Genomic DNA, 21,172 nt, shown 5'->3' on the forward strand with positions numbered 1-21,172 from the left:
TCGGCGAATCTACACTGACAGACTGTGATATGTGCCTGGATATGCTGTATCATGAAGAGGACATCCCATATCTGACATTGCAAAGCGTAGCTCATTATGTTATATGAATGTAAGAATGTGTGATTTATTCGATCTCAGTAGAGATATGAGCTTAACAGTAAAAATCAATACTGCAACAATACATCATGTTATATACTTCCAAATTACTGTTAAGCTCATACCTCTGCAAAGATCGAACGAGTCAAACATTCATATACTTCTAGATATCATGGACATGTAAATAAAACGTCCCGAAGCTAGATCATTGTATCTTGACTAAGGCAACATATAGAAAGTAGAATCAAGATGAAATTGTTGGAACTATTTGAACAAGAGTGAGCCTATGGATGAGAGAAGGTTGAATAGTTGCGATATAAGGTCACAGCTATATGTCTCATAGGTATTCATAACAGCGTCGCAGATTGGCCGGCATAGAAGATTCATGTACCATCATATACCTAGACATGGTGCCAATCATCAGCCTATCTTCTATAGCTACGACGGGGTCAGATGCAAACTGATGCTCGTTCGCGAGGAATATGTATCGATAGTCTGTCCACAGACCACTGACCAAGATCACCAACGACAGAAAGAAACTATAAAAGTGAACTGCAAGAAGTCAACGCGCTGGTCATTCGAATAGTAGGTTAGTCGAGAACGGACAGGTCTGATCGATAACAACAGCAGCTCCATGTGAACGTGAAATGTGGTTATATATCTTATCTCAGTGAGAACCACAGAACCCACGGTGGTTTGTAGCCTCAAAGTCTTTGTATGTATGCCAAAACTACAGATACGCCAAACTCCAACTCCTTCCATGCTGAAGAGTAACTGGCACCTTCAAGCAGTAACTAACCAACCATGCCTCATCACCGGAATTCCCACTAACTGCGAAGCGCCTCTAATCGGTTACGCATCTGATCCATCATAGCCTCTGCATCCTCTTCCTCTTCGTCCTCTTCCTGGGGCTTCTGGGGTTCTGGCACAGGCGCAACAGGGAGACTGGGTTGCTTGCGTTCCTTGAGGACTTCTCCTAGGACCTTCTCCACCTCACCCTCGGCCTCCTCATCTTCCATGAGCATGTCCCCGTCAGCGGGTAGTACGTCCTCGACCATCTCCTCGATAACGCCTGCCTTCATCAACTCCACGCTCAGCTCTTGCATGGTCCCCGCCAGCTCGGGCAGGCGGATAAGCGAGTTAACGTCCTTCATGATACCGACACTCGCCCGGATGGACCCCTCGATCTTTCGCACGGCAAAGGCCTCGTTGACTTGCATCTGTACAGAGGAGAGCTGCGCCTTGGATGTGACTAGACGTTGTGATTGCTTGCGAGCGCGAACGAGCTCACGTGCAAAGTCGCGGACCTCCTTTTGAGCTTGGCTGGAGCGAGAGGGATCGCGTTGGCCTCGCTTATCGGCTTGGATGATGAGGTTCTTGGTCTTTGCTTCGACTTGCTTAACGGTCTGGATGTCGCGATCGAGCTTGCGCATGTTTTGCCGCATCAATGCATTGCATTTTCGCATCTGGAATGGTTGGTTATGTCAGGCGATGCCATGTTGAGGGAAGCAGTTGGCGGTGCTTACCTGAGCCTGAGGGTCAGGCTTCGCGAAGAGAGATTTAAACGTTTCCATGATGGCGGTTGGATGTAAGAGGTGGTAGTAGATAGGAAGTAAAATGCCCGCGCCAATGACGCAACTGTGGAAATGAACAGATGGCGGAGTAGACGAGTCGCGTGAGGATGTATTCTAGGGGCGAAAGTCAGCATGCACAGATAATAATTCGAATACACTATCGGTAGTATTTTAGGACGACAAGTGTCTCGACGCTGTCGAATTAGCCGCAGCTAGTTGTTAGATGATGTTGGGTCATGGTGGTGAGGCTCGCTCGGTGCAAGCCTCGAGGCTGAGTTGGACTGGCAGAGCCAAGGTTTGATTGGCCCAGAAAGCGCAAAAAGGTACAGGGGCCTTGTTCAGTGGAAGCATCACCAATTCGGGGTCCAGCAGAACCTGGAGCAGCCTGAGCTATCAATCTTTCTTAGAAGTCCAAATTCAAATCATGATAGGCTTTGGCTAGGAAATCTGGCCGTTTAAATCAACTGCAACGAAAGACAAAAGTAGATAATATACGAGAATTTGTGTCTTTCATACAGCTCATCAAAACGCTTAACAATGGCAATGAGATTCATTCGCCTCCATGCTTACCCCGCCATCCCGATGCCGACCGCGTATAGGTCCTGGACTAGGCTGCCATAGAGAGAAATTCTTTACACAGGAGGGGTTTCAGAATTCAGGCAGCTAGCAGAGGGTCGTATCAAGTTAATAATTCGAGCCTGATATCGAGAATTGAACTCGTAAATTCATTCCATCAGATCTGGAAGCATCTCGTAACCGCTCCTGTCCCATCACCAACCTCCAATTCAAGGTGGCAGAGCTCCAGTACCTTCTAGGAGCTCCAGCCCGTTAACAGTGGAGAAGCGCTGGTCGTTTTCAAGGGGCGGGATAGAGACAAACGTCAGAGTGGGCACCTTCAAGAGGCGATAGCAGTGTACTTGTCCCGTCACTGGTCTTTGCTCGTCGATCCAAGTACCCCCTCATCAATTGCCCCTCCATTCTCTCCTCTTCTTAGACATTCTACCATTCCGCCTGTGACCAGACAAACCGTGCAAGCCTCGCGCATGCCTGCAGCAGAGCATTAGTGGTAGCTACCTACCTAGAGACCAGCACCTACAGAAACGCAGTAGGAGCTAAAACTGCACCTCCTCCGCTCCGCCCACCAAAAACTCGACCAGCTCGTCTCCATTCGTCTTGCATCATCTGAATCTTTCGCACTTCCTCTTATCTCTTGTTTTTTTCCCTCCTTCACGACAAACGTCTTTTCACGATACTCAAGATACCCCCAAGAACCTTCCTTCACAATGTCTGACACTGTCTACCCCGAAGGTACGTCTCACTGTTCTTCCCCAGCCTCGTCACTCGTATTCCCCTCCTCACCCCGATGCAAGCCTTGACGCCTACGCTGCCAACAATTTTCTGGGTGATTTCAAGCTTGATCGCATTTTGCGCCCATATCCAATGCCTATGCGAACTCACTTGCTGACTCTTCTCTAGTCCTCTGGGCTCAGAGATCTTCCGAATCTGATGTTTCCAAGAACTTCATCTACCTCACCATCTCCGTCCCTGATGTGTCCAAGGACAACATTAGCCTCGACCTTCAGCCTACCAAGCTCAACTTCACTGGTACCTCATCCACTCTCAAGAAGAAGTACCATGTCGAGCTTGAGCTCTGGGGCGAGATCGACCCCGCAGAGAGCAAGATCAACCACACTTCCAAGAACGTTGAAATAAAGCTACAGAAGAAGGAGCTCAAGGAAGAGTACTGGCCCAGACTACTCAAGGACTCCAAGCGCGTCCACTTCCTCAAGACAGACTTCGACAAGTGGGTCGATGAGGATGAGCAGAACGAGGCCCCTGAGGACGACTTCTCTCAGTTCGGCGGCATGGGTAAGTTGAACAACGTAACTACACTCAACGAACAAGAAACTGACACATAAATAGGTGGTGGCATGCCTGATATGGGTGGCATGGGCGGCGGCATGGGTGGTATGGGCGGCATGGGTGGTGACTTTGGCGGCATCGACTTCTCCAAGCTGGGAGGCGGTGCTGGCTTCCCCGGCGCTGAGGGTGAGATGGACGAGGACGAGGGTGACGACGACATGCCCGCGCTCGAGGGCGACGACAAGAAGGACGCCGCCCCCGCTGCTGCCGCTACTGAGAAGAAGGATTAAATTCAGCAAATCTGGTTGTTTGACGTTGCCAAGGCGAGCATTTCTGAACTACAGCACAGGATCAGGCTGGGTAACTTGGGCGTTGTGCCTATCAAGGCAGGCTTATTTCTCGGATATGTAGTTTGTGCTACATTGCCTGTTTCGATATGGAAGCAAAAAAATGGAAAAATCGTTAAGCCTATTTATGACTTGCTCACCTACATGTGCTTAAAGACTATGCATTGTGATATGAGCGAGGCTGAGACATGCTGTACGTGCAATGTGCCTACCTAACTAACATTCATCATCTATGACATGTAATCAACCTTTTCGCAAACCTCTGCGTCTTGCGCAGGCAGGCAACATGATGGCCTTGGGATGGCTTTTGTAACATATTTGTGTTCAAACCCATGGTATTAAGGATTCAGAAGTAGGGGAAATTCGATACGTTAACTCCCTAAAGTAATCTAATGCAGAAGCAAAACTGGACAACCGAAACTCGCAATCCTTCCCATCAGCCATCAGCCAACTTCGTGATATTTTATTATTAACTCTCCCTCATCGCCATCGTTACAAGTTGCTTAGTTTACTAAAGCCACGGTTAGCGTTGTTTTCTTGCGAGACACAGACAGAGTTACATACAGCAATCTCATCCATATCAGCATCAGCAGTGGGAGCTGGCGCGGCAGCAGGAGCAGGAGTGTTGCCGGCAGCCTCAGCGGCAGGGGCGACAAAGTAATCAGCCATCTCTGAGTCGAGTTCCTCTTGTGTCTTCTTGGCGGGACGGCTGCTGCGACCACGGCGCTTCTTGTTAGCAGCTCCCTTGGCGGCTCCCTTGGCCGCACCAGCGTTGTGCTTGTCAGCGGCAGCGGACTTGGGTTGAGCCTTGGCCTGGGCCTTGGGCTGGCTAGTACGCTCAGCGAGGCTCTTGGCGGTAGGAATGACCTTGTCAGCCTGGGCGGCTCCGACGACGATCTCAATCTAGTCAAGTTAGCAATTGAAAAGTCCAGGAGTAACGAATGACATACCTTGATCGGTCGGTTGTCAACGAGAAGACCGTTCAACTTCTGGAAGGCCTTGCTAGCGCCATCGGATTTGTGGAAGGTGACGTTGGCGACACCGCGGCTCTGTGAGTTGGGGCCGTAGACAAGCTCTACTCGCTTGATAGGTCCAACGGACTGGATGAAATAGTCCTATTAGAAAAGGCGTCAGTATTCCGAAATGTATGATTGAACAAAATTCGTCGTTCTAATCGCGAGCCTTGGTAGTTCCAGTTCCGGGAGAATTTTACATCGCCAAGATTTGGTAGTCGTAATGGTTGAACAGCAAGCAGAGCAGCGAGACAGAGCGAAGATCCCCAATCTGTCTCAAAGGATCGAGATCAGTCGAAGCATGCGAGACATGGCTCTCGTTCGAAACGGCCCACCACTCAGGGACCCAGCCCAAAATTTTACTACTGCTCACGTAGCACCCAAAAAGATTTGGTGAAGAATAAACGCGCGACCCATCGTTCCCCGATTTGAACCGACTTTAGCCAACATGACTTCGTTTCAGAATATCTTCGAGGGGCATCTGCTGCATGTGCTCACTGCTTGCTTGCTGAAGTTGATGCGGGATTCCAAATGGCACCGTCCCGAGGAATCCCTGCTATCCTTTGGCTGATGGAATGCGCAAATCGTTATAACAGCCCACATCCTGTAAGATCAACGCTATACATACGAGGAACGCTGACCAGGCGTTTCCTTCAAGATAATTGCGCGACAAGGATGCTCTCGACTTCCGAAAATGTACCGTTTCCAGGTTTTACCAAGTCGAGGAAGGAGAATAGGCGTCCGATAGCTCCAGGCCGAATCGACAAACTAGTCGGATAGACGCGACGTCGAAGGCAAAAAAAGAGAGCGGCGAAGAATAAAAGGTCGAACAAAGTCCGAGGGCCTCAAGAGCCACAGCGGAAACATACCTTAATCTGCTGCTCCGAGACGTCCTTAGGCTGATAAAATTGTTAGTAGAGTTCATGTGCGCAGAGTCTTGTGTAAAACCTACCAGATTGCTCACAATGATCTTGCTGTCACTGTTGGTGGGAGCGGCCTTGGCCGGAGCGGGCTTCGCGCCTGAACCGCGTGCGGGCTTGGTGTTCTTCTGGATACCACCGATAGGAGCGGCCGCAGCAGGGCGTCCGGCAGCGCGGCGAGGGTTGGAGCGACGGCGAGCACCACGGCGCTGGGCCTGGGTGATGTCGTCGAGAGCTTGGTCGAGCTTGCCAGACATTATGATGTGTGTTTTATGAAAGTGTGACAAAGAGGTCAAATAAGGACTGACGAGAAGTCTTGACGTCGTAGGCGCGAAAGTCGCGTTGGATCGAAGAGAATGTGATCGCGAAAGGTGGGATAATAAAGTCTGATAGACTCAGGATGAAAGAAGAGGCGCGCAAAAGTGACTAAAGCGGCCTTGATAAAGAAAGGGATTATTTGGATTGGGTTTGAGAGTGGGCGTAGATTGATGGTAGATGGATGAAGTTTGGGGGATGGAAGAAGAGGGAGTGGGAGGGAGACAGGGAGGAAGGCGAGGACATGAAAACGGGGTAGCGTGCTGCCTCCTGCCTTTAGGTTCTGTTGCCTTCAGCGTGAGGTACACGAGCCACCACAGCCACCAATTTGAGGCAACCTGGCCAATTACAAGACAGTCTAAAAAGGTGTCAGAAAACTTAAAATGGAACAAAAAGTCAAAAGAAATATGCAGTCTAAGAATGGGTTGAACAAGTCATAAAGTGGCTAATTTATTTTGCTCTGCATGTAGTTATGGTCAATATTTTTGTTACCCAGAGAGCAAGACAAGACAAGCTACCTAGGACAACACCACTAGAGATGTGGCCGTGCATTAACGGGACAGCTTGCAACTATCTTTACCTTATGCGAAACAGCACGGGTTGCCTACCAGGCAGCGAAGTACACAAATGGGGAAGACCACACCTGCTTCTCCTTTGGGACGAAATATCCAACAGAACCTTTCCGCTGAGAGCCGCCTGGTCAGCATAACTAAGGTCGACTTAAGTTAGTCTGTAGTTGGCATCTTGGTGCGCCATGAATGGTCGACATCACTGTATGAGATCCGTTTCGGAGCAGATGGAAGGCACTTTGCGGTTGGGTAGCAATTGTTCAACGCTGTATTGGATATAATCGAGTCCCGTCCAACAATGGTTCTATACAGCCCCTGATCTCGTCATGTTGAGCCCAAGCTCTTTGTTGTGGATACGTGGTTGGATCTTTCGAAGAGTTCTCCTAGACGCCGGGCAGTACTTTTCTGCAAATTGGATATCCCCATTCGTGAAATTATAGAATGCACAATCGTCGCGAATGCGCGATCATAGCGACTTTGAAGCTCCCTCCTTCCCACTTGCAGCTGTGTTTTTCGGGGCGTTGACTTCGAGGAAGTGGTAGACGAGGATGAGAAGCATTGCCGCGACGCCGAAGAAGATGGCTAGTTGATAGAGCTGGCCGTCGGTAATCATGGTTGCGGTTAAGGCGAGTAATTAATCGATCGAGGTAGGTCTGGGGAGCTTGCAAATCCACGATTAGTGCTTGTCATGCGCGAGAAGTCGCATCGTATTGTAAATACTCACAGCGTATAAAACTCGATAGAAGTTCTTGTGTGTAGTAGAAGAAGTCCGGTAATTTACTGGGTAACCTGCGATAGTATATGGGCTGTACGATACACGAGGCTGTAGATGCTATGGAGAATGAGCTTCAACTGGCCAGATGGAGCTCTAACTGTCCCATTCGTGGTGGAGGGTACGTACACTTACTGGGATTATTTCTTAGCGTGGCCCGCAGTTGAAAGATTCACTATCCCCCACTGTAAGATGAGAGTGCCTTGAGATCCTTTGGCCAAGCCCTACGCAATTGATGTAGACAGGTTGAAGTCACGAGAAACTGTATTATCCAGATTTCAATTGGATATAACAGTAACAAATGTTCTCATGTAATCAATAGAACTTTAAAAAAGAGTGCACGAATCTGCTGTGACCACTAAAACTGGCATAATTGGCCAGTACTTGATCACTAAGAAAAGTCTTAAGCCCAACACGTGATCAAACTGTGACTTCATCCTCCACCAAGGCTGCCCAGCCCACCAACTATCAGCAATCTTGGACATCCGTCTTTTTTTCAACCCGGACTTGGTGGCTTTGCCTCATACCATCACTAGAACGAAACCGCGTGTATATACAGCCGCAGGAAACCTCATCGACCGGCTCGAACGTTCAGAAACCATCGAATTTTCTTTTTGTCTCCCGATTACCCCGCCACCGACTGCCCATCATGGCTCCTCCCAAGAAAGGCAAAGAGCCTCAGCCTAAGAAGGCGACCAAGACGGTCGAGGACCGAACTTTTGGTATGAAGAACAAGAAGGGTGGCGCTGCTCAGAGAGAAATTGGGCGTATGCAGGCAAACCTCAAGAATGGTGGTACAGCCGAAGAAAAGAAGAAGCAAGCCGAGAAGGCGGCCCGAGAGCGTGAGAAGAAGGCGGCCGAGGATGCCAAGAGGGATATGGAGGCCATGATCAACAGGCCAGCTCAAATTCAGAAGGTGCCTTTCGGAGTCGATCCCAAGACGGTTGTGTGTATCTTCTACAAGAAGGGCAACTGTGAAAAGGGCAAGAAGTGCAAGTTCTCGCATGACCTTTCCGTCGAGCGCAAGACAGAGAAGAAGAACCTGTACACCGATAAACGAGGAGAAGAAGAAGAAACGAAGAAGGTTGAGACTTCAGCAGATTGGGACGAAGATAAGCTCCGAAGCGTTGTCTTGTCCAAGAAGGGCAACCAGCAGACCACCACCGACAAAGTATGCAAGTTCTTTATCGAGGCCATTGAGGATGGCAAGTATGGTTGGTTCTGGATTTGCCCCAATGGAGGCGATAAGTGCAAGTACAAGCACGCTCTTCCACCTGGGTATGTGTTACTTTTCCATATGCTTCTGGTAATCACTAACAGCAACGTAGATTTGTTCTCAAGACCAAGGAACAGAGAGCAGCAGAGAAGGCGCTCATGGATAAATCACCGCTTAAGACTCTGACACTTGAAGATTTCCTGGAATCTGAACGACATAAGCTGACAGGAACCCTTACACCTGTGACACCTGAGTCGTTCGCCAAGTGGAAGAAGGATCGACTGGACAAGAAGGCTGCTGAGGAACAGGCACGAAATGCCAAGGAGAACACTGGTCGCGCCATGTTCGAGAGCGGAAAATGGAGGGATGAAGACGACTCTGACTCGGAAGACGACGATGATGTCTGGAATCTGCAAAAGCTTCGCGAGGAGACGGAAAATATTCGTTCAAAGAAGGAGGAGGAACGCCTTATGGGAAGTTATGAGACTCCCAACAACGGCACTACGGGCCAGGCGACGCCGGCGGAAGATACGCCGGCGGAGGAGGCCTCGGGCTCTTGAGTTAAAAGAGATAACGGCGCATGGCACATGTAGTCTAGAAGACCTAGGATCTGCGATTTCGTCGAGCTCTCTTCATCTTGTTGAGCTCGCCGGGGAACGGACCATCCAGAGGCAAGCCGAGCCCTGCTGCAGACCTCACATCAGTGAATTCGCGAGTGAGAGACGTGAGCAGGTCTACCATGGCGATCTCGTCATCTTGTCAATCCTCATGAGAGGATGGATGACGTCTTTCATCCGAGTAGAATACATTACAGTATCAGTACAACAACATCATGCGAGCTGGCAAATGATGGTCCATCCCTTGTTTGTAATACAAGTCGCAGCTGTATCCGTACGGAAAGCGACTTGGTCGATACGCTACGTGTGAATTTCTTCAACATTACTGGAGAGAATGCGCCTGTGAGGCGTATGGAGCAGGAATCAGCCGAGTCAGCTACCGCTTCTAGGTTTGATGAGTAGCTGGGGGCTGCATGTTGGCTGGGCCAGACGGCCCAGTGCATAATTAAGTGTCGATCATGGGAGTTTTGAGGCCGTGATGGAGGGTTTGTCGCCCGCAAAATGCAACTATAGAACGGGTAAGAGGTCTTTTGATTCTGAGGTAAACGTGTTTGTCCAACCCCAATTCAAGTGTTGTTTGTGAATGCGGGGTGAGAGGATTTCTGAAGACCGTCATTGGACTAAGTCGAGATGCACTTATCCGGACATTGAAGTCCGTCTAATAACCTGGGGTGTCGGGTACAGTAACATAATTTGGATGCTTTCACTTGGGATTGTTGGGGACCATATGATGGAACGATGTTTCTCTATAAAACGATTCACGGGCGATGCGAGATATTTGCAGCTGGATTTGGATGTAAGTATAGATCAAACGATCAATAAAAGGGTTTGATATTGGTGCTGTAGCGAAACAGTAGGTAGCTCTTTGAAAACATGTGATGTATGAACCAGCCATCGGCAGTTAATGCAGCTCATAGTGGAGCAACGACGGCGATGTAGAAAACAATATGCAATTGATATCCATGCATTGTTTAACAGCAAATGCAATAAAAGCCCAGGACATCCAAGTTGAAGCCCTTTTAAGAGGGATCCAATAATATCATCCGCGGAATGGATGGATGCTCGGTCAAGCCCCGCGGTCCCAAGTTTTGGGTTGCAGGTTGCAGGTTGCAGGTTTGGAAGTTTGACACCGACAAACGAGCACCAAAAAACCGGGAGGCATGACCCGTTCTCTCCCCCCGCCTGCCGTAGTAGTTACCTCGAGATCTACTGCACCAATTGTTTCGTAGCAGCAGGCAACTATACATAAAGCGATATGCGCAGTACTCCACCTTTGGTCACAGACCTTAACCCTTCCTTCACCTTTCCATCCATCTAATCATTCTCCCATTGATCGAATTCCTGCTGGATAAAAGGTTGCGATCTGTAGAATTGTTGCTGCCGAGGGCACCCGGACGCCCGAGCCCGTGCAGAGACAAAAACGAGCCACACCACCGATACCTACCGATATCTCGCCCGCCGTTCCGCCTCCCGACCTCCGATCTGGGCTACTGAACCCACCGATCGACCTTTTTCAATTGTCTCTGCACTCAACTGTTCGGTGCCCCCAGTCTGAATGGACCCTGCGGCTGTCCGCGAAAGGCCGTGTTTCGACCGCGCCTCTAAATAAAGCTCTAACTCTGGTCATACAAAACATACATCCCACATACGGGCTTCGCAAGCCCATACTCGCTCGGTGCTCCGGTCTGAGGCCCAATCACTCTCTTTCCCGGGAAGCGGGAGAAAGCAATGACTACTAGAGCCAGATTGGTTCACCAAGATGTCACAGGCCATCAATCGCAATTGTCGTCACTGTCTGCTCCAGCTACAACTTCTGCAATCAGCATGTCTAACGGCGCTGGAGGACGACGCGATGGCGAGACCACGGCTCTAACTGCGACAGGCGCCGCCGTTAAAGCAGCACAAAATAGCCCTTCCAACCGCTTCATCAAACGATACCGAACCGAAATCGCCGCCAGCTCTTCCAGTGTATTCTCTACCCTCGCAGCTTTCCCACTCGACAGCGTCAAGACGCGCATGCAAACCTACCACTATAATGGATTTCTCGACTGTGTTCGCCAAACATATCAAGCCGAGAAGCTTGGCGGCTTCTTTCGAGGTATGCTGCGACTAGTTGACGAGGTCTTCTTGACACTGAGTGGCTAATTCAGCATTGTAGGCGTCACGGCCCCAATGGCAAGCATCACGCTTGTTCGCACCGTCTCCTTCTCGATCTACCAACGTGCCAAATACTCATACTCGGCCTGGGTGAAACGGAATTTTGGCTTCGATATTATTGGCCATGTTAATCGGCACGGCACATACCCAAATTTTTACTCTGTCGCATGCTTTGGCGCAGCTGGCGCAACGGCTGGCTCTTGCATAACATTCCTCGCCTGTCCTTTCGAGCTCACCAAGCTTAGTGCGCAGGTCTCTGTTCTACTTGCTGAGCGCGCTGCTAGCAAAGGTAGTCACGCCGTGGCGGCTAGCTATCAGAACAAGGGTACCTTGCGGACAATGGCCAACATCATCAAACATCGGGGCATTTTTGGGTTATATACTGGCCTCAGGCTTCATCTTCGTACGTGATCATCTTGGTTGGCTGGCTTATGGCACGGGCTAACGAAAATTGCAGTCCGCGATACATTGGGCACATCTATCTATTTCATGGTATACGAAAGTGGGAAACAGATCGGAAATACCTTGGCTGGTGATCACCCGAACAGCAACAAGGTAGCTGTTGTCGCTGCTGGAGGCATGTGTGGCTTGGTTTCTTGGGCGATGATTTGTAAGTTCAGCAACGTCTTTTGTGGTAACGAACCGTTGAATTAACAATTATAGATCCTATCGATTCTGCCAAGAGTATCTACCAGCGAAACTCCCTACTCTATTCAAAGGGCGAAAAGGTCGAACCCGCCCCGAAAATCGAGTTCTTCAAACGCCACATGTATCGCGGTCTGGGCGTCTCTATGGGCCGCTCCTGTGTCGTAAATGCCATCTTCTTCTCGTCATTCGAGTTTGTAAAGAAGCATATAAACCAGATGGACCAAGAGAATCGAATTTGAGAACAGTCGTCTCAGTCGTCTCAGCCGCATCTATTTGAGATAAACAGAAATAGGGAACACGCAACATTGAGCAGCGATAATTAGGAAAGATTACGGCGACTTTTGGATGGGTGACTGACTACGAAACAAAGGCATAGGGCATGCATGCATTATGAAAAGGGCGTTCTTGGGATTTGTCAACATAGCTTACATTTAGTAGCTGAGTGGGTAGTCGATGAAGGAAGTGGATGATGTGGATGAATATTAAACAGAAGTTTCTGTAACAGAAACTAGGGGCACAGCATGTTATAGTCCCCAATGAAAGTATACACCAATTGACACAATTAACCAACCATTTACTGAAGCTGCTACCTGTGTGTCTGAAAAGTTTGGCAACTTGACATATTACAAGAAGCCACTCAATCAAATTTGGAAGTTGGGGCAGACATCAACAACGGCACACTTATATAAGAACTCGTTTATATACTTCACGGGGGACTTTATGGAAGGTATGGGATAGAAGGTGCGTCATGGTTTATCAAGCTTCCCTTGAAAATGCTACCGTTGAAGAGTACAAGTATCAACCGTATGATATTCTCTAGGAACATAAACCATTCCCTTGCGTTGCCATCCCTCAAAAGACTGCTCCATCACTAGTTCACTCAGCATCTGTTCATGCTGAGCTTCTTACTTCTTCTGCTCGCCCTGATCAGTGGCTCCCTGAGCATTGTCAGCCTGAGACTCATTGGTTTGAGCGTTGTCAGCCTTGCCCTTGTCGGTGGAAGCATTGTCGGTGGAAGCATTGTCGGTGGAAGCATTGTCGGTGGAAGCATTGTCGGTGGAAGCATTGTCGGTGGAAGCATTGTTGGTGGAAGCATTGTCGACCTGAGCCTTGTCATCCTGGGCCTGCTCGGCCTCGGACTCCTTCTTAGCAAGAGTCTTGTCGGTCTCGGATTGCGCAAGCTTGGCGAACTCGGGATCGTTGCCAGACTTGGCCTGTCAAACTGTCAGAGGCTATTCGAATGACAGAAGGGGTTGCAGGGAGGGGTCTTACCTCAGAGCTCATGATGCGAGCCTTGGCCTGGTCGGACCACTCATTCTTGCTAGGGAGGGGAGACATTATGAAGTGATTTGAGGTTTGGGATTAGGTGGAAGGTTTGTCTGAAGGGTGGTTCAGTGTGTCTGTGACTTGTGTTGATGAGTTCAGAATTGTAGGAAGCAGTGTAAGTGCAGGTAAGTGTAGAGTTGTGAATGATGAGAAGAAGAAAAAGAGAGCAGAGTCTGGGGGTCAGACGGGTATTTATGCCCTCCAGGAAGACATATTCCAGAGTGATAGTCAGGCGTGGCGGACTAATTTGCCCTTGACTGTTGGGCTTTGCTTCTGAGTGCCTCCTTCCAACCAAGCTGTTGTTGGCCGCATGTTGTAATCCACGCATCTGCTTGTTCCCGCTTAGGAGTCAATCACCCAGCCAGGCAAATGATGAGAAGGCACCAGGCTGCAATCAGTATGCATGATACGGAAAGACCAAAGGAAACAACAGCGTAGTTGCAGTTTTCGCGGCCTTGTGCCCCCACGGCAGTGCCGAAAGGAAGGGCACATGCATGCTATCGGAAGTTTGGAAAAGGAGGTGAAGCCAGAATACAAGCGCATAGATTGTTCAAACATGAAGGCAAGAGCAGCATACTGTGAGATGGACATCGGCCAGAGTGTTGCCCTGCAAAGTGGCAAGCATCTAGGACTTTGATACACTGAATTGCAAACAGAAGCAATCATTCTATTCTTGATGATAACAGCCATAGCTGTCATATCCCTTGATTCCATTACCAGAACGCCGTGCTTGATACAGATCATCGAGATTGCCTCTGCCCCCAACTCCACAAGCAGAAGCTTCACAAGACGTGACGTGAGCTTGGTCAGACTTGCTACACACGTATAACACAACATTAATAGCAAAAGGCCGATAGCACAACCCATTCAGTTCTTTGAAGCCATAACATGGCCAAGGCTGACAAGCCAAGATGCTTTTCACTGGACTTTCGCAGCTTCAAAACACCAAGAGCCGTCACTCCTTACGCAAGCATTTCAACAAAGGCGCAATCCTCGACTTTTTGCTCAATCCAACACGATACACAGGTTTGTTGATGATTGATGACAATCCCTTAGACGGTGTCGAGCCTCTGCTGCTTATTGTTGATCTCTCTGGTTTTTCCTCCTGCTTTGCTGTACGAGGAGTATCTGGATTCTTAGATGCCGTATTATCGTCAATACTGGATATGGAACGTGTGGACAGATTAGGGTCAGTTTCTTTCAATGCGGGACTCTCTGAACCCTTGGTCGAAACCTGGGCCTCGTCTTCTTCCGCGAGATCGTCTTTGGTCTCAGTCTCCTCAATCTCTATCTTGACCCTCTTTTCTGGCTGCACAGCATCCTCAGATAACGAAGCATCGTTGGTCGACAGTGACTGGCCAATGTTGGGACTCTCCTCGTTAGCATCGGATTTTCGTGGCCTGCCGCGCTTCTTTTTGGGTTTTGTGACAGACTCGACGGCCCCAGGTGGAGCTGGTAGGGAATCTGCCAAAGGTACGTCTTGTTCAACTGCTGCCGCCTTCTTCTTTGGCCTTCCTCTTGGTTTCTTGGCCTTTGTGGGCTTGGCCATTATTTCAGGCTCGTAGCTGTCGGACGTAGTTTCTTGTATGATTGGTAGTCCCGTTTGTTCGGGTTCGGTTTGCTGCAACTCCACAAGCTCGTTGTCTGCAGGCCCAGGTGCGTCATCTTTTGTTGATTGCTCTCGCAACCTGGATGCTTTTTTGAAGGGAGGCGAATCGATAGCCGCTATGACGTCAGGTGATGAATCCCAACGGTGACCGGTGGCTTGACCAATTGTTGCTCGTGGCGGGTCCATCGAGGCCGGAGGAGGAGGAGCAGTACTCATGAGATAAGCTGCATTACTTCTTGGTGTGTTGATATTGGTGGCTTCGCTACTTGAAGCTATATTCTGGATATTGAATTGTCGCACAGGAGGCAGCTGGTGAGGCGGGCTGTCACTCGACGGCAATTGCATGCTTTCGTACTCCATCTTCTGCGTGTCAGTCAAGGGGTTGGGCGCGATAAAGAAAGAAAGGTCGTCGTTGACCGGCATTGTTGGCGGGAGCATGCTGGGCGTAGGTGGTGATTGATCATGATGGTCACCCTCATGATCATGACTGAATGGTATTGTTACCAAATCGACTTCGTTAGAACCTTGAAAGGAAGGCTCGGGATGGTCGACCTTCCTTCGCTTCCTCTTGCTTGAAGGTGAATCGCCTGGCCACTCAGACTTGGAGTCGGGGGTTTTTGCCATTCTACCTGAGTCTGTCGTGGAATTTGACTGAGCACCTGAGCGCTTCAACTTGATTTTTATCTTTGGTTTGACAGGACGCTCATCAGGCGAGCTTGGTACATCCCACATATCGTCCATAACAGCTGTGGGTGCCTTTTGCCTGCCTGGCGTCGAGGCCTGAGTCCATTCATCAGGACCATTCCTAGTAGGCATTCTCTGACCCCCTGTGTTACCCTGCTCCCGTGCAGAAGAGGAAGAAGTTTCAAGTAGTCCCGTCACAGTGCGCTTGAAAGGTGTTGGCGCAGTCATATCAGAACTTGAGTATTGATGCTGGTCATGTGACCCTTCCGTCGGATCTGGAACATATCCTCGAGCTGCATCATTTTGCTCATTATAAATATTCTGAAAGAATGAAGGATCCGTTGACGTCGTCGCACGGCTTACACGCCCAAAGGAATCACTTGTACCTTCGGCTTCAGCTTCAGCGGGCACAGGCAAGTGTGCCGTTTGCGCGTTGCGAGGCGGAGAGTAGCCAATATCATCTTCGTCGTCATCAGAATCAAGAATTATAACAGGAGGCATATTTTCAGACAGTGACGCATCACGTCAGTGGTTACATGCGTGCAATGCAAGTCCTTAGTGTATTAGTGAAAGCAGTTGACACTTGTTGTCGTTCACAGAAAAAGACAAGGATATCAACAAGCGCGTTGCAACGTGGGCACGGGATGTCTACGCGTGAACACGTGACCATGAACGATTAACAAGACCGAGAGCTCGACGTGGCAGCACATCGCAGGTTTGTATTACAAGAAACAGTGAAAGTCAGAGTCAGAGTCACAGTTACTGTCAATGTCACAATCAATTATGCATCATGGGAAACAAAATATTCATCATCATGAAAAATAGGTCAATTTGTTGATTTTAAGACCTTCATCTGCTCCCAATTGGGAGGGTATATGCAAATGTTGAATGCTCGCCAAATCATCCGTACCCAGTTCCTAATCCACAGGTTAACTTTTGGGATTACCACAAATATTTCTGGTCCTTTTTTTAGGCCAGCCCCAAACGCCGATGTTGAAATCGTAGCTGTTCCCAAGAACAGACTCCACAAAATGCAATATTAACATAATCCACAGGCATCCCCATCAACCTCTACACACATAGTGCTGGTTGACATTTATTTGGCGTACTTGTTTCGGAAGTACTTGGCGGCGTTAACCATGTTGGTAAGCGCCTCCTTAGTCTCCTTCCACTGACGGGTCTTGAGACCACAGTCAGGGTCGATCCAGAGCTGCTCAGGCTTGAGGAACTGAAGCATCTCCTCGATGCGGTCCTTGATCTCCTGCTCGCTGGGGACACGAGGAGAGTGGATGTCGTAGACACCAGGTCCGATGTGGCGGGGATACTCAGAGTCGACAAAGACACGGAGGAGCTTGGCATCGGACTTGCTGTTCTCAATGGAGAGGACATCGGCATCAAGAGCAGCGATGGCGTGGAAGAAGTCCTGGAATTCAGAGTAACAGAAGTGAGAGTGGATCTGAGTGGCATCCTCGACACCAGCGGTGGAGAGGCGGAAAGCCTGGACAGCCCACTTGAGGTAGGCGTCACGCTCCTCACCGGAGCGGAGGGGAAGACCCTCACGGAGAGCGGGCTCATCGACCTGGATGACATCGATGCCGGCCTTCTCAAGGTCGACGACCTCGTCACGGAGGGCAAGAGCAAGCTGCTCAGCCTGGACGGACTGGTGGACATCGTCACGGGGGAAAGACCATCGAAGGCAAGTGACGGGACCAGTGAGCATACCCTTCATGGGCTTCTTGGAGACTGAGACGGCGTACTTGGACTCCTTGACAGTCATGGGGTTGGGTCGGGAGATGTCACCGACAATGATAGGAGGTCGGACGCATCGGGAACCGTAAGACTGAACCCAGGCGTGTGTGGTGAAAGCGTAACCCTGGAATCGCTCACCGAAGAACTGAACCATGTCGTTACGCTCAGGCTCACCGTGGACAAGGACATCGAGGTCAAGCTCCTCTTGGATTTTGACGTTCTCCTCGATCTCCTTCTCAATGAAGCGGTCGTACTCCTCAACGGTGATCTCACCCTTGGTGAACTTGTTTCGCTGGATTCGGATCTCCTTGGTCTGGGGGAAAGATCCAATGGTGGTGGTGGGGAAGAGGGGGAGGTTCAGCTTCTTCTGCTGTTGGCTGATACGGGTAGTGAACTCGCTCTTGCGCTCGTAGTCCTTCTGGGTGACCTTGGACTGACGGTCCTTGACCTGAGGATCGTTGGTGCGGGGAGAGTCAGCACGAGCCTTGATAGACTTGGCGTTAGCCTCGAGCTGCTCGCGGACGGTGGCAGGGCCCTCGGTGACGGCCTTGGCAATGAGAGCAATCTCAGATGCCTTCTCAGTAGCGAAAGAGAACCAGTCGGCAATCTCGGTGTCCAGCTTCTTCTCGCTGGCAAGAGTGTGAGGGGTGTGGAGGAGAGAGCTGGAGGTGGCGGCAATGACACGGTCCTTGCCGAGCTTCTGGACAGCGGTCTCGACAATCTCGATGGCACGCTTCAGGTTGGTCTTCCAGATGTTACGTCCATCGACGACACCGGCAGAGAGGATGGTGTTGGAGCCAATGGCACCGAGGACCTTGTCAAGCTGCTCAGGGTTGCGGACAAGGTCGATGTGGAGACCGTAGACGTCCTTGGGGAGGAGGTCAAGGTTGTGGACGATGTCACCGAAGTAGGTGGTGAAAACGACCTTGGGGATCTTGTCGCCAAGGCTGGCGAACTTCTCATAGGCGGGCTTGAAAGCATCCTTGGTCTTCTGGGGAAGATCGAAGACAAGAACAGGCTCGTCAATCTGGACGGTCTCGGCACCAGCCTCCTTCAGCTGAGTGAGGAGCTGCTCATAGACGGGGAGGAGCTTCTCGAGAAGGTCGATAGGGTCGACCTTCTGGTCACGGTCGGCCTTGCCGAGGTGAAGGAAAGAGACAGGGCCAACAAGGACGGGGCGGGTGCTGATGCCAGCATCCTTGGCCTCCTTGAAGTCAGCAACAGCCTTGGGGCTCTCAGCGAGCTTGAAGGTCTGGCCGTCCTGGAGGGTGGGCTTGACGTAGTGGTAGTTAGAGTCGAACCACTTGACCATCTCCAGAGAGGGGACATCGACACCCTCCTTCTGGTGACCACGGCCCATGGCGAAGTACTGGTCAATGGGGTCAAGGCCATCCTTGGTGTATCGCTCGGGAACGGCCTAGAGGAAGTGAGTCAGCAAGGGCTGGTATATGACTCGGGATGGAGGGGATACATACACCAAAGTCCTGGATCTGGTGGAGGACGTGGTCGTAGAGAGCAAAGTCGTTGCTGGGGATGATGTCGACACCGGCATCCTGCTGGATCTTCCAGTGAGCAAGGCGGAGACGCTTGGCCTCAGCTAGGAGGTCAGATTGGGAGATCTTTCCACCCCAGTCTAAAAGTTTTTGTTAGTCTATGATGACACGAGTCAGCGACTCTGTTTGGGTAACTTACAAGCTTCGGTGGCCTTCTTCAGGTCACGGTTAACACCCATACGGGGGAAACCGAGAATAGCGGACTGAACCATCTTTGCGGTTGTTGCAACTGCGTTGTCTGGTTTGTGATGGGGAAAACTATTGTTGCAAGGTTGGTTAGTCGTTGGATTTTTTGAGGAGAGAGAGCACGGTGCAGGCGGGGTGAAGGCGGGGTGAGGGGCAGACCAGTTGAGCAGGGCTGAACTGGAGAGAGGGAGAGAAGGAGCGAGGTCGGCGTCGACGTTGACGTACAAAGTAGTTTCAAAGCTCTTGTCTGTTCCAAATTGGATCAATCGAGAGATCCTTTTCGAGATAGAACAAAGAGCAGAAGTCGGATGAAGAAGAAAGAAGGAGGAAAGGGAAGAAGGAAAATGTTGGGAGTTGGAAGGTAGATGAATGTTTTTGAGCTGTCCTGACGCCTGCAGGAGGAACAGATAGAAGTGACCAACCACAGGTCGAAGGCGGGGGAGGGGTCGAAAAAGTGGTCAGGATAGCTACGCCGCTCTTTTGATTGGCATCCCAGTAGCCCAGCATTTCGCTCATCCCACCGACAAGAGCTTCCTCCTACTCAGAAACTCTAACAACATCGCGTTCAAGTCTCACGTATTCGTACTAAGCGTCTGCGGTGGTTGGTTAAACGGGCGAGGCGGGTGCCGGAGTGGATTTTCAGGGGCTTAGGCTACGGCTCACGGGCTGTCGGTGTGCGCTAATGGAGGGGCATCTTGCAGCAGCTCGACGGCTTGTTACAGGGGCCGGTACTCTTTTTTCCACCGTTCTCGCAGCCTAGTTCGCCTCAATTCATCGTTGCCCGGCTTCCGAATTGCGTGCTCGACTGTCCATCACCTCATTAACCAATTCCCTCTCGTCTTGATTGACTTTCTGGAGCTAATATGGAGTACAGTAGACTAAGGAGGAACTGAGGCCAGTTTTTACCTCGCCGCAGATCGGCCTCTGCTGTTCTTTTGCGGTCTGCGCTCTCAGGGCATCAGAAAAATTGGCCACTGAGAGCACAAGAGACGAAATTAGTAGGTCATCATGTACTACTAAAACTATAGTCTTTAGGCTATTTATTTTTGTATCCCAAGACTTGGGAGGTCAACTTTTCTGCTACCCACCTAGTGCGCCACTCGTTGCGAAGGATCAGCCAAAGACCAAACCCCACCAAGGGTCGTGTCTCTTTTCTCTTTTTTTTTCCGTTCTTCTCGCTGCTTCTTATCAGGCGTCATGGCTTGTGGCGGCATATGACAGTCCTCTCGACCGAGCACGTGTTGTGGCATTGCAATGCCTTTTAATGACGTGCAATATGACCGCGTTAGTACCGGGGGATTACGGAGTCATTGGCTCCGGACTACGGACCTCCGCTAAGCGGGCCAAACAAGAAAGGTCATTATCCATATCAGAAGAATTAGCCGCTCAAAGCATAAAAGACAAAATTAGTAGGACAGCTTATGCTACTCAGACCAGGCTTCTTAGACTACTTATTTTTATACTCTAAGGCTTAAGAGGTCAACTTTTCTGCCACCCACGACTTGTCAGATAGACTGGTCAGATTCTGTTTCCACTGTTATGAGATATGTGATCTTTCCAAGATGTGCAATTGAATCATAGCGTTGTTTCCATGAGTTCTGTTCGATCATAAAGAGATTATACAATCAGTTTTGATTCCCATTGACCTGTACCTCCGAGTGCCACGAAGTTCGATGTAGATGAAAGAAGCCTCAACAGGTACTAAGGTACTTAGTCAAACAATGCATGGGAGATTTGACGTTCAATCGATAGAAGGAATTTCTGAATCACTCCGTATCACATGGCTACCTACTTCTGCACAAGCAAGTGCTACCTAACACCTACGATGAGGAAGGTATCGTTGCTGCGCTCGTTCATACTATAACGTCCCCTGATATGAACTCTGTGTACTAAGTTAGGCACATTAGGGTAAGCGGGAGGAAGGAACTTCAGAAAGAACACCTAAGAAGGCAAGAGTA

The 21,172-nt window shown here is 49.9% G+C and overlaps 9 protein-coding genes across 9 annotated transcripts; 3 read left to right on the top strand and 6 right to left on the bottom strand.

The window, feature by feature from the left end:
* Positions 1 to 733: 733 nt before the first annotated feature.
* Positions 734 to 1,893, bottom strand: FGSG_10832 (uncharacterized protein). The gene is made up of 2 exons (XM_011327260.1): positions 1,623 to 1,893; positions 734 to 1,562 (listed from the first exon to the last, which is right to left on the bottom strand). The coding sequence occupies exons 1-2, from the start codon at positions 1,668 to 1,670 to the stop codon at positions 924 to 926; spliced, it is 687 nt and encodes a 228-aa protein (XP_011325562.1). The 5' UTR covers positions 1,671 to 1,893; the 3' UTR covers positions 734 to 923.
* Positions 1,894 to 2,844: 951 nt separating this feature from the next.
* Positions 2,845 to 4,004, top strand: FGSG_10831 (uncharacterized protein). Its single transcript, XM_011327261.1, has 3 exons — positions 2,845 to 2,978; positions 3,147 to 3,539; positions 3,594 to 4,004. Exons 1-3 carry the CDS (start codon positions 2,954 to 2,956, stop codon positions 3,821 to 3,823), a joined length of 648 nt encoding a protein of 215 aa, XP_011325563.1. The 5' UTR covers positions 2,845 to 2,953; the 3' UTR covers positions 3,824 to 4,004.
* A 193-nt stretch (positions 4,005 to 4,197) lies between these two features.
* FGSG_10830 (uncharacterized protein) lies at positions 4,198 to 6,323 on the bottom strand. Its single transcript, XM_011327262.1, has 5 exons — positions 5,846 to 6,323; positions 5,763 to 5,792; positions 4,831 to 4,995; positions 4,445 to 4,783; positions 4,198 to 4,391 (listed from the first exon to the last, which is right to left on the bottom strand). The coding sequence occupies exons 1-5, from the start codon at positions 6,068 to 6,070 to the stop codon at positions 4,389 to 4,391; spliced, it is 762 nt and encodes a 253-aa protein (XP_011325564.1). The 5' UTR covers positions 6,071 to 6,323; the 3' UTR covers positions 4,198 to 4,388.
* A 621-nt stretch (positions 6,324 to 6,944) lies between these two features.
* On the bottom strand, positions 6,945 to 7,540 carry FGSG_13910 (uncharacterized protein). The gene is made up of 2 exons (XM_011327263.1): positions 7,422 to 7,540; positions 6,945 to 7,358 (listed from the first exon to the last, which is right to left on the bottom strand). The coding sequence occupies exon 2, from the start codon at positions 7,308 to 7,310 to the stop codon at positions 7,164 to 7,166; it is 147 nt and encodes a 48-aa protein (XP_011325565.1). The 5' UTR covers positions 7,311 to 7,358; positions 7,422 to 7,540; the 3' UTR covers positions 6,945 to 7,163.
* Positions 7,541 to 7,958: 418 nt separating this feature from the next.
* Positions 7,959 to 9,510, top strand: FGSG_10829 (uncharacterized protein). Its single transcript, XM_011327264.1, has 2 exons — positions 7,959 to 8,747; positions 8,798 to 9,510. Exons 1-2 carry the CDS (start codon positions 8,194 to 8,196, stop codon positions 9,243 to 9,245), a joined length of 1,002 nt encoding a protein of 333 aa, XP_011325566.1. The 5' UTR covers positions 7,959 to 8,193; the 3' UTR covers positions 9,246 to 9,510.
* A 1,520-nt stretch (positions 9,511 to 11,030) lies between these two features.
* Positions 11,031 to 12,346, top strand: FGSG_10828 (uncharacterized protein; the record flags this gene model as incomplete). Its single annotated transcript, XM_011327265.1, has 4 exons — positions 11,031 to 11,400; positions 11,461 to 11,862; positions 11,917 to 12,069; positions 12,123 to 12,346. 4 exons carry the CDS (start codon positions 11,031 to 11,033, stop codon positions 12,344 to 12,346), a joined length of 1,149 nt encoding a protein of 382 aa, XP_011325567.1.
* Positions 12,347 to 12,844: 498 nt separating this feature from the next.
* FGSG_10827 (uncharacterized protein) lies at positions 12,845 to 13,581 on the bottom strand. The gene is made up of 2 exons (XM_011327266.1): positions 13,380 to 13,581; positions 12,845 to 13,321 (listed from the first exon to the last, which is right to left on the bottom strand). The coding sequence occupies exons 1-2, from the start codon at positions 13,443 to 13,445 to the stop codon at positions 13,013 to 13,015; spliced, it is 375 nt and encodes a 124-aa protein (XP_011325568.1). The 5' UTR covers positions 13,446 to 13,581; the 3' UTR covers positions 12,845 to 13,012.
* An 807-nt stretch (positions 13,582 to 14,388) lies between these two features.
* On the bottom strand, positions 14,389 to 14,982 carry FGSG_10826 (uncharacterized protein; the record flags this gene model as incomplete). Its single annotated transcript, XM_011327267.1, has 1 exon — positions 14,389 to 14,982. The coding sequence occupies one exon, from the start codon at positions 14,980 to 14,982 to the stop codon at positions 14,389 to 14,391; it is 594 nt and encodes a 197-aa protein (XP_011325569.1).
* A 1,546-nt stretch (positions 14,983 to 16,528) lies between these two features.
* On the bottom strand, positions 16,529 to 19,503 carry FGSG_10825 (5-methyltetrahydropteroyltriglutamate-homocysteine methyltransferase). The gene is made up of 4 exons (XM_011327268.1): positions 19,440 to 19,503; positions 19,168 to 19,286; positions 18,951 to 19,108; positions 16,529 to 18,892 (listed from the first exon to the last, which is right to left on the bottom strand). The coding sequence occupies exons 2-4, from the start codon at positions 19,238 to 19,240 to the stop codon at positions 16,823 to 16,825; spliced, it is 2,301 nt and encodes a 766-aa protein (XP_011325570.1). The 5' UTR covers positions 19,241 to 19,286; positions 19,440 to 19,503; the 3' UTR covers positions 16,529 to 16,822.
* Between the last annotated feature and the right edge of the window lie 1,669 nt (positions 19,504 to 21,172).

This window comes from Fusarium graminearum, chromosome 3, assembly GCF_000240135.3.
Source record: "Fusarium graminearum PH-1 chromosome 3, whole genome shotgun sequence".
Classification (NCBI taxonomy): domain Eukaryota; kingdom Fungi; phylum Ascomycota; class Sordariomycetes; order Hypocreales; family Nectriaceae; genus Fusarium; species Fusarium graminearum.

Coding starts and splice junctions, on each gene's coding strand:
- FGSG_10832 (XM_011327260.1), bottom strand. CDS start 1,670: ATGGAAACGTTTAAATCTCTCTTCGCGAAGCCTGACCCTCAGGCTCAG. Junction 1,563..1,622: donor AGCCTGACCCTCAGGCTCAG/GTAAGCACCGCC, acceptor CAACCATTCCAG/ATGCGAAAATGCAATGCATT.
- FGSG_10831 (XM_011327261.1), top strand. CDS start 2,954: ATGTCTGACACTGTCTACCCCGAAG. Junction 2,979..3,146: donor TGACACTGTCTACCCCGAAG/GTACGTCTCACT, acceptor ACTCTTCTCTAG/TCCTCTGGGCTCAGAGATCT. Junction 3,540..3,593: donor CTCTCAGTTCGGCGGCATGG/GTAAGTTGAACA, acceptor ACACATAAATAG/GTGGTGGCATGCCTGATATG.
- FGSG_10830 (XM_011327262.1), bottom strand. CDS start 6,070: ATGTCTGGCAAGCTCGACCAAGCTCTCGACGACATCACCCAGGCCCAG. Junction 5,793..5,845: donor AGATCATTGTGAGCAATCTG/GTAGGTTTTACA, acceptor CAATTTTATCAG/CCTAAGGACGTCTCGGAGCA. Junction 4,784..4,830: donor TTGACAACCGACCGATCAAG/GTATGTCATTCG, acceptor TAACTTGACTAG/ATTGAGATCGTCGTCGGAGC.
- FGSG_13910 (XM_011327263.1), bottom strand. CDS start 7,310: ATGATTACCGACGGCCAGCTCTATCAACTAGCCATCTTCTTCGGCGTC.
- FGSG_10829 (XM_011327264.1), top strand. CDS start 8,194: ATGAAGAACAAGAAGGGTGGCGCTGCTCAGAGAGAAATTGGGCGTATG. Junction 8,748..8,797: donor AAGCACGCTCTTCCACCTGG/GTATGTGTTACT, acceptor ACAGCAACGTAG/ATTTGTTCTCAAGACCAAGG.
- FGSG_10827 (XM_011327266.1), bottom strand. CDS start 13,445: ATGTCTCCCCTCCCTAGCAAGAATGAGTGGTCCGACCAGGCCAAGGCT. Junction 13,322..13,379: donor CTCGCATCATGAGCTCTGAG/GTAAGACCCCTC, acceptor ACAGTTTGACAG/GCCAAGTCTGGCAACGATCC.
- FGSG_10825 (XM_011327268.1), bottom strand. CDS start 19,240: ATGGTTCAGTCCGCTATTCTCGGTTTCCCCCGTATGGGTGTTAACCGT. Junction 19,109..19,167: donor GAAGAAGGCCACCGAAGCTT/GTAAGTTACCCA, acceptor AAAAACTTTTAG/ACTGGGGTGGAAAGATCTCC. Junction 18,893..18,950: donor ACCAGATCCAGGACTTTGGT/GTATGTATCCCC, acceptor CACTTCCTCTAG/GCCGTTCCCGAGCGATACAC.